The 12,685-nt window shown below is 36.0% G+C and overlaps 1 protein-coding gene across 2 annotated transcripts in view; it reads right to left on the minus strand.

The window, feature by feature from the left end:
• The window catches only part of NCBP1 (nuclear cap binding protein subunit 1), a 37,835-nt gene that overhangs the window by 12,337 nt on the left and 12,813 nt on the right, over window positions 1-12,685 (minus strand). The window contains exons 5-15 of one of the 2 annotated variants that reach the window (XM_004004233.5): window positions 12,459-12,566; window positions 11,986-12,107; window positions 10,978-11,047; window positions 10,293-10,508; window positions 7,459-7,556; window positions 6,654-6,717; window positions 4,974-5,084; window positions 4,197-4,261; window positions 2,612-2,674; window positions 2,305-2,379; window positions 317-420 (exon numbers count right to left, since the gene is read on the minus strand). In XM_004004233.5, coding sequence (XP_004004282.1) covers window positions 317-420; window positions 2,305-2,379; window positions 2,612-2,674; window positions 4,197-4,261; window positions 4,974-5,084; window positions 6,654-6,717; window positions 7,459-7,556; window positions 10,293-10,508; window positions 10,978-11,047; window positions 11,986-12,107; window positions 12,459-12,566 — 1,096 coding nt within the window. The remainder of the gene's footprint in view (window positions 1-316; window positions 421-2,304; window positions 2,380-2,611; window positions 2,675-4,196; window positions 4,262-4,973; window positions 5,085-6,653; window positions 6,718-7,458; window positions 7,557-10,292; window positions 10,509-10,977; window positions 11,048-11,985; window positions 12,108-12,458; window positions 12,567-12,685) is intronic. The other variant, XM_027964403.3, reaches the window with a different exon arrangement.

A 12,685-nucleotide genomic window follows, 5' to 3' on the forward strand; every position in this document is an offset into this window, starting at 1 on the left:
CCATGACAAACACATACTTTCATTTTAGTAAGTTCTGGCTATAAATTCATCTTGCTATACTTAACACCACTTAAAATCTCATGAATCATTATAAACAATATTAAAAACAGTTACAAGACAGTAATAACTAAGGAAATCACAGTAAATGTTTAAAATTATTGACAGGGCAAATAAAACAACAGAGGCTGGTGAGAAATCACCTTTCAAACAGAGAAAATATAAACCCAAGAAGAGAAATAATTCACTTTCTCCACCTTAGATAATTGACTTAATATTTGCATTAGTACCTTTGAAAAACAGAGGATTCATTACTTACTGCTACTTTCATCTCCATACTTGTAAATGCAGGTTGGGTTTGCAGGACATAGAGCTGAGAAGGTAGGAGGGACAAAATCTAATATACGCTGATGGTAAGACAACCTACAATATAAATAAAAGCCTCAGAAAATACCATTCATCAGTTTCATTCTTTGGTAATACCCCACTTTACTCAGAAGATCAACACCCTGCACTCAGCTGACAACCAAGAAGTAAAGGGGCAACAAGTCGTTTTAACTCCTGTCTGGGCCAGCACAACAGAACTCACGTCTTCTTCAGAACTTTCTGGTTTGTACTGAGATGTGGGCCAGTGGGTCCACAAGCCTGGTGGCCAAGGATGTGAGGTGGTGATGGTAGGGTGGGATGAGGTGAAGGAAACAGTTTGTATGGTTGGGAGATTGGTTATATTGTAATAAATACTTATCAAGACAGTGGGAGACAAGTTTCTTAATGTCTGCCAAGGTATTTAGAAATCATGGCAAAGGGGAAGGCTAGGAAGAAAAATGATATGTTGGGTTGGAACTGGAAAGATACACACATCTAGGTGGATATAAAAACAGATTTATGTATGTATGGGTATATGTGTGCATGAAGATATTCACTATGCTTGTCCATCTAGAGGGCGGAAAACCAGTAACACCCAATAGCAATGAACACATCAAGTGTCCAGACCTTGCTACTTAAATACCATGCTCCACTAAAAGAAACTCCGCCTCTTTGAATGAATAGATGATTCCAGGAAGGGGGCAAGGAAACATAAGAAGAGCCCAGAACATTTGTGCCAGAAATAAGGAAATGCTCAATGAATGGAGGGAGAACATTAAAGAAAGGAAAAAAAGACACAGAAGGCACAAAGGACTCCCAGTGGACAAATCAGGGGCAATTTAAGCATCAAATTAGTAATGACAGTAATGAATTATAATCCACTGAATGAAATAGTCTCTACTGATATACAAACATAGGAATTAATAAACAGGTAAAAAAGGAAAGCTCTTTCTTACAGTAGAAAGCAAACTAATAAATGTAGAAAGAATAACAGAAAAAGGGAATCATCACCTGAGGATCATCATAGTGGTGGCAAATAAAAGTACGAGTTGCAGTGGAGATATGATGTAAGACGGGAGTGTTACCTCAGGATATTTCCCACAAAATATTAATCAACTACAAAGGGAAAAATGGGGAGTTTCAGGTTGAGAAGCCTGACGTGGCCATATAATTAAGATTAACATCTTTAGTGGTGGATAATGCGAGACTTGAGTCATGAGGATGCACCAAGGCGACACAACAAAGTAAGGCCCGCATTCTTTAAAACTGACAATGATGTGAACGAGAACGAATAACAGCAGTTCAAGGTGAAGGAATCAGAAGAAAATGACAATTAAATGCTATACATGCTCCTGGATAGAATTCCGGACCAGAAAGGAAAAAAATACTGTTGGGATGGTTGGCAAAATTTCAGCAGCATCTGTGGATTGTATAGTGGTATTACTGTATCAGCTCAGATCCTGATCTGGAGGGCTGTGTGCTGGTCATGAAGAAGTTTTTTTTTGTTTTGGGGAAATATACCACCGACTATTAAAGAATGATCAGACATCATATCTGCAACTTGTTTTCAAAAAGTTCAGAAAAAGATCAATATAAAGGGTAGATATTATACAGAGAGGGAAAAAGGACTAGACATTAGAACAAATGTAGTAAAATGTTAACTAGGGGATCTAGATGAACATGATACAGAGTTCTATTGTGGCAACTTTCCTAAAATTTGAAATTATTTCAAAGCATATTTGACAAAAATGAACTTTTTGACTTAATTCACATAGAATCCAGACGGCATGGCTGCCCTAATTTCTCAGCCTAAATCTGAAAGGGAAGAAAGATAGGTACTTGGATTTTAAAAATGATATTCTGGACATACATTCAGAGAAGGGAAACCTCCCCCACAGAAATGAGACCACCTAAGCTAAGGAGAAAACACAAAGAACTTACCTCATACATTTTTCTAGAACTTCTCTTACGAACTTTGGTTTGGGACTTTCTGGATCTTGAGTAAGACAATCTGACCTAATGACAAAATACAGTTTTACAAGTTCTTACACATAATCTGCACCTATATCTACCTTGTATTAAGCTGCAAATAGTTCCCTTCTACCCAGATTATTTCATTTATATATATATATATATATATAAAACTAAATCTTTCAGATCACAAAAAGATGGCTTTTATATTATAGTTTTAAATATTACTTTTTAAAATGGTAAATTGTAGAGAAAAGAGAGAGATAACACTACTTACCAATCCTCCCAGCTCCAACGGAATTGGAAGTTACTTAGATGATGGGAAAACCAATTAATAAACCTACACAAAGAGTGGGGGATGGAAAACGATGAATGGTTGCAGTTTATAATAGGACTTCACATAATTCTTCAGACAAAGACGACCCTATTTTCACCCTACCTATAGCTGTTACTTTCTCCTGCCACCTATCCTTCTCTGTGCAAATCCTGAAACTCATCTATTTCAAAAAAATAACAGTCCCCATCTCACTCCTCCTAACTGTGCTATCCTTTTCAAGAGAGTAACAGATACGACTCAAGTGCCTGTTTTATATCAAGAACCTTATATATGTTTGTATTATATAATTTAATTCTCACAGTAACTGCTGAGGGATGTATTATTCCCTTTAACTGACAGTGAAACAGAGCTGTGAGGTGCAAAAAAAGATCAAAAACATTTTATAAATGCAAGAGCCAAAGCGCAGGCTTTCATTATCATACCAGGCCCTTTTTACCACAAACAACAAAACGTACCATCAAAGCCCCTTTTTCTCTTAAAGACACCCCTGATCTAACTAGACAGGGATCACTTTAGTATACTATATAATACTGTGAAATTTGTAAGAGCCCAGTAAATACTTGCTGAATGAATGGCATAGTTGGAATGCCCAGAGCAACCGGCAGTTTATTAATTAGACTGGGAAAAACCTCAGCAGACACCTTAAAGCATATCCCTTATGTCCCTATAATTTCAATCATTAAAACTACTCAAGATAATAGGTCAACACACAGGGTAGCCTTTTCTGATAGTTTTCAAATATTGCATTTCAACAATGGACGTGACAGATTATGGAAAATATGCACTATCTGTTCTGAGCTAATCTGGGAAAGTGACAGAGTAAGAGAGCATGTTAGCTAACAGAGGCAGGAAGATTTCACCCAAAAGACAAAAGTGGGCATGCCAATCAACACAGCTGTAAAACTCCAATATGGTCTTTTGTATAAACCAAGTCTTGAAGTTGTAGTTATAGAGAAGTTAATTATTTTAGAAACAGACACTATCTATAAACAAATACATAATATATAAACATAATAAATATACGCAATTAGACTCTGCTTCTACATATGAATTAGCATAAAGTCTATTTTAAAAGCTTACCTACCTAATTACAAAGGGAAAGTGTAACCATACCAAAGCACCAAACAAATAAGCAATGAAATTAAAGAAAACTTCAGCATGGGTATCATTTCACATTGAAAATTAAGACTAGAAAGTGAAATGCTATATTACAACAAGTATGAGCTTTATTATATATAGGATTATTTGCAGGAGGCAAGAAAGAAAAACCAACTTGGAAATTCTTAAAAGGGCAAAAATTTTTCTGATCAAATACTTTTATAAAGTACAGGGAGTAGAAGCTGCTAACACTATAGAAATAAGGCAGGGACTTCCCTGGTAGTACAGTGGCTAAGACTCCACGCTCCCAATTTAGGGGACGTGGGTTTGATTCTTGGTCAGGGAACTGGATCTCACATGCAGCAGCTAAAACCCACTGCAGCCAAATATTAAAAAAAAAAAAAAAAAGGAGGGGGCAACACTATACCTGTCTACACATGTAGTATTCATCGTGTCCAAACGCATATATAACATTTCAGTTGCCTGTGCAAGCTGTGAATTTCAGGATAAGGAAACCATACTCTCTTTGAAAATAAATCTGTAATAGAAAAAACGAATAACATTTCCTAGAAGTCCATGAAATGGCTAGTAATTCAAGTAACTGCTCTTTGAGGTATCGATGATATACAATAACACCTGACCTGTATACACCTGTGAAATCAAGATAATAAACATTTACATCACCTCCAAAATTGCTACATTCTCCTTATAATCCATCCTCCCTTCTTCCCATTTATGCCCCCAAGCAAATCTTGGTCTGTTGTCACTACATTATTTGCATTTTCTAGGATTCTGTGTAAATGGGATCATATACTATGAATTCATATTTGTTTGGCATCTTTTATTCAACATATATTTTGCAATTCACTCATGTTGATGCCTGCATTGAAAATCTGTTCTTTTTTTTTTTCAACCTGAGTAGTATTCCATTGTATAATTGTAACAAAATTTGCTTATCCATTCACGTATTGATGGATATTTGGACAGTTTCCAGTTTGGGGTTGTTACACATAAAGTTATAAACATTAATACTCTTAGTCAACAAAGAGTAGAGTGGTTGATTGTATGGTATATGTGATTTTTAACTTTTAAAGAAATGTCAAACTGTTTTCATGAAGTGATTTAAACCCACCCAGCAGAAATATTTAACAATCTTGTAAAGCCAGGCCAAACAGAGGACGTTTAAAAACAAAGGAAAGGATACAACTTGGGGTAGAGAGCCAGGCTGAAGTTTGCATAGTTCAATGAGAAGTGTTGTGTACATCACATCTATATGAGGCGGTGCTGGAAGCTGAAACAGCTCTGCAAAGATCACCTACAAGGGAATCACAAGTCAGCACTCAATTCAACAGCGATCCATGCACTTCTACTATTTAGAAAGACCTCAGTGTTCTAAATTTTGTGATATTCGTAATTTTGAAAAGTAACTTTTTAACCTTAAAAACTATGCTCTCTAAAACACAAAGACCTATGATTGAGTACCATAATGAAGATTTCTTATCTCTGTAACTCAATCAATAAGAATATGCAAAAATTAATGCTTAGCTGATATTTCCAGAGAATTAAATTTCAACTTTGAAAGTATCAGAGTTAGTTCAGGGAGGTAGTTTACTAGGGACTCATAGAGCCATCAGAATTTCAGCTCTATAAGAAATAAAAGCCCTTTGTAGGCTCTGAGGATGGGATCAGAAGATAGTTAAGTCATTCTGCACAGTTACTACCTTTTTGGTAGTCCCAGACATTTTGGCCATGCTCTTGTTCAGAGATTTGTTTTCATCCTCCATATATAATTTGTGGGCCACATACCTAGACTTCTAAAGCCTAGTTTGCATTCCTCCTCCTCACTCCCATCTCCCACACTTTTGTAGGAATTTCTAAACATTTTGCAGCTTTTAAAATGTGACTTACGTTTTACACTTCAACTGACATGTCAATGAGTGAAATCCAGTAGCCTAAGCATGCTCTCAAGTTTTGTAAAGACAGAACAGACGCACTGTCTATCTATAGCGCACAGATGCACTACACCACTGTTCACACTCGTAGAGTATGAATAAAAAGTGAATTAAAGAAGACACTGTAATTATGTTCACACTGAGCTTTTAACATAAAGGAATAATATAATTGACAGTTTGACTCATGTATCAAGTGAAAATACTGTTTTTTTGGGAAATAAATTTCTATAAGGTGTTCAACTGTATGAGTTAATATGGAATCAAAAGCATTATCTATTCTTTTCACTTCCAAAACAATTGGCTCTTTTGATTTCTAAATAAGAATTCGTATTTCCCTACCCTTGTGATACAGGAAATAATATACTAGTCCAGAGTATGCTAGTAGTAAGAAACCAGATAAACACAGGTAAAAAATGGGTTATCTGCCTAAAGATTATTATAAAGTATTTAAGCCGCTTATACATATGTTCCCTGGAGAAGGAAATAGCAACCCACTCCAGTATTCTTGCTTGGAAAATTCCATGCACAGAGGAGGCCTGGAAGGCTATAGTCCATGGGGTCACTAAGAGTTGAACACAACTGAGCACAGACATGCGCACGCACACACACATCTGTTAAGTGGCCAATGAACTGCTAGAGTTAGAGGTAACTTACAGTATCCATGATAACTATCCATGAATGAAGACATACTAAATAAATAAATTATAGGCAACTCAAAATTTTGTTTGGTTACTGGGCTTAACCTTCTCTTTTCGCTTGACTAACACGGTTAACAGAGCTCCAAAACTGAAAGCAACTTCCTCTTTTTCTCTGTTAATTTTCATTATCTGACAAGCAGCAAGAACAATAACAAAAGGCCAGAAGCAGATTGCACTTTACAGTCAACAGAAAGATTCTGAGACTTTGAAACAAGCTTCATCTGGAATGCATACCTCAACTATGTGGTAGTTCAAGGGGATCTTGTTCTTCCCAGGATAACTCACTAGCTGTGCAGCACTATAAAAAGTGTAATTTAAGTTCAGTGAGTATACACAGATAAATGAAAAACCAAATAAGCAGTTTCAAAAACAGTGTGTGTAGATATGAAGGAAATATTTTCTCAAATGTTCTAGATTTCCGTTACTTCATCTAACTACAGCACAAATTATTTTTTCTACCCTAAAGGAAACTCTTTAATGTATATCCAGAACTCCTTGAAAGATCAGAAAGAATGTAAATAATAGTAAGGAAGTATATTCAGATCTACTAACTTAAATAGTTTTATATGGTAGACTATCCCCAAAATGCTATATTCTTTTCCATCTTAAAATCCAAACTAAAACTCTCCAAGGTTTTAGAAAACATTAAAAATAAACTTTTCCAAAGCTTGATGTCTAACTGCTAGGAAACAGAGCAAAACCATTAGTATTCATTTATTCCTGCAACATTTATCCCCAAAATAGCTTGTCACTCAAATTAATTTATCCAGAACATATGGAAAATATCCACATAAAAGAGCAGGCATCCTATGCATAACACTATAAAGCACTACAGTACTACACAGCATCCAGAAAAGTACTATTTGAAGCTGAAGTGCTGCCAGAAAGCAAGTCAAGTGTTTTCGAAATTGGTCATAGTGAGCCGGAAACCAGGAAGAGGAAGACTTTCTTACTCTTAACATGTATTTTGCTCTTTCTAAATCATTAAGATTACTACTTTTTTGCCACACTAGTAAAAGTACCATGAAAAGCATCTTACCAAGTCTTCCTTTCCTTCCAATGGGACTTAATGATGCAGTGAAGATTCTCTTCTATTACAAATCTTTCCACTGAATGACTCCCTGGCATTACAGGACCCTGGAATCAAAACAACAGCTATATACTACAGGGCCAGACAAAATAGTTTTCATTTCTTTAACAAAATATATGAGAGCTTATTATGTTCCAATACTTTTTATATTGGATGCTGAAAATAAAAGTTCACAAGTGTGAAAGCTCTGTATTTCAACAGATTTTACTTCTGTGTTCCCCTACCTACAAGAGAACTAGAACATCAGTTATAGTTTTTCTTCTACCTGACACTACTATCTCTGCCCACCTCAAGTCTTAAATGATTAAATCATTAACTTAAATGCAAACTTTAATTTTTTGTATATTGTTAGTCCTTGATTTCGTTTTTTACACAATGAGACTGGATTACTTCCATAAAAAACATGGAGAGGGGGCTTCCATGGTGGCTTGATGGTAAAGAATCCACCTGCCAACGCATGGGACATGCGTTTGAGCCCCGATTCAGGAAGATCCCACGTGCCGCAGAGCAACTAAGACCATAGCTACTGTTGTGCACCACAACTACTGAGCCCAAGCACTGGAGCCCAGGGGCGGCGACTACTGAGTCTATGTGCTGCAGCCACTGAACCCTGCACGCCCTGGACTCTGTGTTCCGCAACAAGAGAAGCCACTGCAATGTGAAGCCCAAGCACTGCAGCAGAGGAGCCCCCACTTACCGCAACTAGAGAAAAGCTTGCACAGCAACAAGATTAAGCACAGCCAAAGATAAAATAAATTAAAAATAAAACTGGAAAAAAACAAACACATGGAGGGGGGGAATTTTAAACACTCTGTAGACATAAAAAATCACATACATGTTAGAAGATATCCACACTGTGTTTCTCTTTTTTTTAAAAACACACACATGGAGGGGGGGAAATTTTATTTAAAACACTATGTAGATATAAAAAAATCACATATATGTTGAAAGATATCCACGCTGTGTTGTTTTTAAAAAGGTTAAAGAACACTATCTACGTATTGTTTAATTTTTAAAAATATGCATAGCAAACAGGTTCAATGCGTTTATTTTTATTTCCTTTTTTAGTGACCACTGTAGACTTTTAATGGTGACTTTTACTTTACTTTATAATTTCTAATCAAAAAAGAAAAACAAAATTTTTTTTGAAAGACCAGAACTAAACAACCAAATCCTCTTAAGATATCTTGTATATTTAAGCTCTTCTGGCAAAGGATGATGGGCACATCACAGAGGCAATACCAATTACAAACAGTACAGGAGAGGCAGATTTTGATGTCCTAATGTTCCCTTTGCACAAATAAATACCTAATCACAAAGATTCTAATCGTCTTATTGTAAAGTAGACTTCCAATTACATACACCTAATTAGACCATTACATAAAGTTGACTAAAGCATTTTATTATATATGGAATACTGCAAGTGGGTAGCAAGTTGATAACTCTGTATTTATAACCGATTACCCTGGGTTGGGAAGATCCCCTGGAAATGGCAATCCACTCCAGTATTCTTGCCTGAAGAATTCCATGGACAGATGAGCCTGGCAGGGCTACAGTCCATGGGGTTGCAAAGAGTCAGACATGACTTGAGCAACTAACTAACCCATTACCCAACAACTATTAACTCTAAGATAGAATATACATACACTAAAATTTCACTGATCAAAAGCAACTTTCCATAGAAGAGAAGAGAGAAGGCAGGGGAAGAAAACTCAAATTTGACCTTAGGTGGTAATACAGGTTCTTACGCCAGTGGTTCTCAACCAGGGGCAATTTTGCCCCTAGGGGAACATCTGGCAAACTCTGGAGACATTTTTGGTTGTCACAACTGACACGCTACTGGCACCTAGAAGGCAGAGGCCAGGGAGAATTCTAGGCATCAAACAATTCATAAGACAGCCTCACAACTAAGGATTCCACAGCCCCAAAGATCAATTGTGCTGAGGTTGAGGAACTCTGCTCTATGCTGACTGGAACGTACAAGCAACAGGTGTGACAGAGAGCCTTGTGGGCTACAGTCCACGAGGTTATCAAGAGTCAGGCACGACTACACCACCACTACCACTTGGCACTTTAGTTAGGCGAGTTTCTGTTCAGCACCAATCCAGTGATCACTATGCTTGCTGCTTGGGTGTTAAAGTTAACAGTCATTTAAACACAAAGGCATAAAGTAAAGCATAGTTAAAATGTAAATTTTTATACTAAATGTTATTATCAAACGTATACATTTTTTAATCTGCTAAAGGATAAAGGCTATCAACAACTTGACCTCATAATAAAAAAAATATATATTTAAGAACTATAAAGTCAGCTTATACTTATCTTTGGGATTTTTAAACACTACTGAGCACTTACCATGTGTCATATATCATTCTGTATACCTTATGTGTGTATATTAACAATTTAATCCTCATTACAACTTTGTGAGCTATATACTAATTATTATTCTATTTAGGAAACTAACGTAAATAACTCACTCAAGATTGCACAGCTGGGATATGCCTAAATCGGGATTAAAACCCAAACCAACCTGGCTCTTGAACCTAAACTTTTTGATTGTACACCACGCTGTCTCTTCATTTATACAAGCTAAATATGATTTCTTACATAATGAGGTGATTCCATTCACTGAATTAGACGTTAACCTCACTGCCACTGACCCTCTCAGACAACAAATGACTCAAAATTGAAATGTCCTGCAGGCATAATTCTAACAAGATGAAACCGTAAGTACAACATAACACAGGCCCTTTGAAAGAAACCTCTGCTGACCATGCACATACCTCAGGATCATCTGTGTAATCAAACATCCTGAAGATGACCCTTGGCATTGGGTACACCGAGTCTTCTGTGTGAGGAGGTGGTGTGAATGGAGGCAGGTTGTGCTGCAGTGCTTCACACAGGATGCTGTCAAAGGCAAGATAAGGTCTTAGGATGTGCCGCTCCTGCCAGCGATCCTTTTTCAATTTCTGAATCTGGGCCCAGAGGCAATCTAAATACTAAAGACAGATTAATTTTTAACAATTAATAGATATTTGGAGGCTAGGTGAAATAACATTTTGACTAGACAAAACCAAAAATCTACTACTTTCTAAAATATAGGATACAAAAGCAAGCTAACTTATTAAACACATTACAAAAGAATAGTGCTATGTTTCTGTACACGTTTTAATTACTTTACAAAGTCTGTCTGGGGCTGTTATATCTTATTTTTTCAAATTGGGCATTTAAGTAAAAAATACATCAACTCTATGATATCTGGAATCCCACAGAATAGGGAACGTTCTAAGGACATTCTAATATTTATTAAAAATACACTATATGCCTAGGGCTATGAGGAGCTGAACCCCTGATATGAAGTGTGAAAACATAGCTATGGTATACAAATGGGATGACTGGGTATGTCAGAGATTAAGAATCTACTCTGACTGTGCTTGTATCTATCACAAGAGACGAAAGTCAATTTACCTCTTCTTGCGGATGTGGTTTCTCTGCGGTCCATACTTGTAACATGGGTACATGAGTCTTTTGGCGTCTTCTAAAAGTTAAAATGAAAACCTACATTTAGGTTTTTAAAAACATGAAAAGATGTTCAGTTGCTTTCATAATTAAGAAAATGCAAATCACAGGAGTGAAACATTTTAACCTGTCAAACTGTCAGATGGCAGAATCGTTGATAATGTATTGTACTGCCAAAATGTAGGCAAATACAGTTTTGAAAACACTGCTGGCAGAAGGCTAACTGATAAATAATCAATCACTTTAGAAGAGATCTGGAAGAGTAAAATCTCTTTGGAAGGCAATCTGACTAAACAATCTATCAAAATTAAAACTGTTAAGACACTTCAACCTAGTAATGCCATTTCTAAAAATTCACATAACCCACAAACACATTTGCACATGTACACAAAGACATACGTACAAAGATATTCACTGAAACGCAATTTAAAATAGCCAAAGACTTGCAATAGGCTCAATGTCTACCAACAGGAAACGAATTAAAGAAATTATGGTACATTAAATGAGTTGAATACCATACAGCTGTTAAAAGAATGAGGTAGAGCTAAATATTTTACACAACAAATCCAAACTGTATTAAGGGGGGAAAAGGAAGTGTGCGTAGAAGAACAATCTGTATACTGGAGCATCACTTGTATAAAAGGAGAGAAGGATATATTCAAATGTTAGAACATTCACACTCTTATTTTCATTCTTCTTTTGCAAACATGTATATATTATTAAATATAAAACTACAACTTTTGAAAAATATAAAACATTTAAAAAATATTGAAGGTAGCTTAGTGTAATGAGAAAGCAAATTTTTATCTTTAGACTTCTTCAGCTTTATTTGTAACTATGTAGATATTAACAATATCCAAAGAGGTACCTATTAATAGAAAACCAAACTTAAAACAGAATTCCCTGGGCAAAACCTTAAGGGGACACAAAACCATTACCATGCTGCTGTGCCCTTACTTAAGATAGCTTTCAGTGCTGGCAAAGATTCGGTCCATCTCTGCATCTTTCTTTTCATACAACTCCTTTCCAACCCAGGGCAAGGACGACAGAAACGCATACACGTACCAATCCCGTCGCACCTGAAGAAGTTTTTAAAAGGTGCCTTTAAGATAGGTGCTAGTGAAGTTTCATTCACATCATATTTATTCCTGAATGAAATCCTATGGACACTATTTATAGGGCTAATGAAGACGTCGGCTCATTCAGAGCATTTTCAGATATATTAATCTTATTAGGCAGAATCATTTAACTAATATACATATGTCATGAGGATCGACCATTATGCCAGTTGGCTTAACTTTCAGATATTAAGAATTTATAATGTAATATCTATTAATCTGTTTGTTTTTTTTTTTTTTTTTGCTAAAGGGCTATTAGTGAAAAATTCCTCATACCATATGAATGAAATCCAGCACAAGGGGTTTTCTTACCTGAGGCACATCTTCTTCCTGAGTTACACTTACAAAATTTTCAAACATAGCAACCATTGATGGGGCAGCAATGACATGACAGTTCACAAGATCAGACAGAAAACGGACCTATTGGGAAAGCAATTTCTATTAAATCTAAATGTCCTTTATAATATTTATAAAACAAGCATTTTACCCAAGGACCAAATCTAGGCCACTACCTGTTTTTTAAGGAACCTGTAAATTAA

The sequence above is a fragment of the Ovis aries genome, chromosome 2 (genome assembly GCF_016772045.2).
Source record: "Ovis aries strain OAR_USU_Benz2616 breed Rambouillet chromosome 2, ARS-UI_Ramb_v3.0, whole genome shotgun sequence".
In the NCBI taxonomy this organism is placed as follows: Eukaryota; Metazoa; Chordata; class Mammalia; order Artiodactyla; family Bovidae; genus Ovis; species Ovis aries.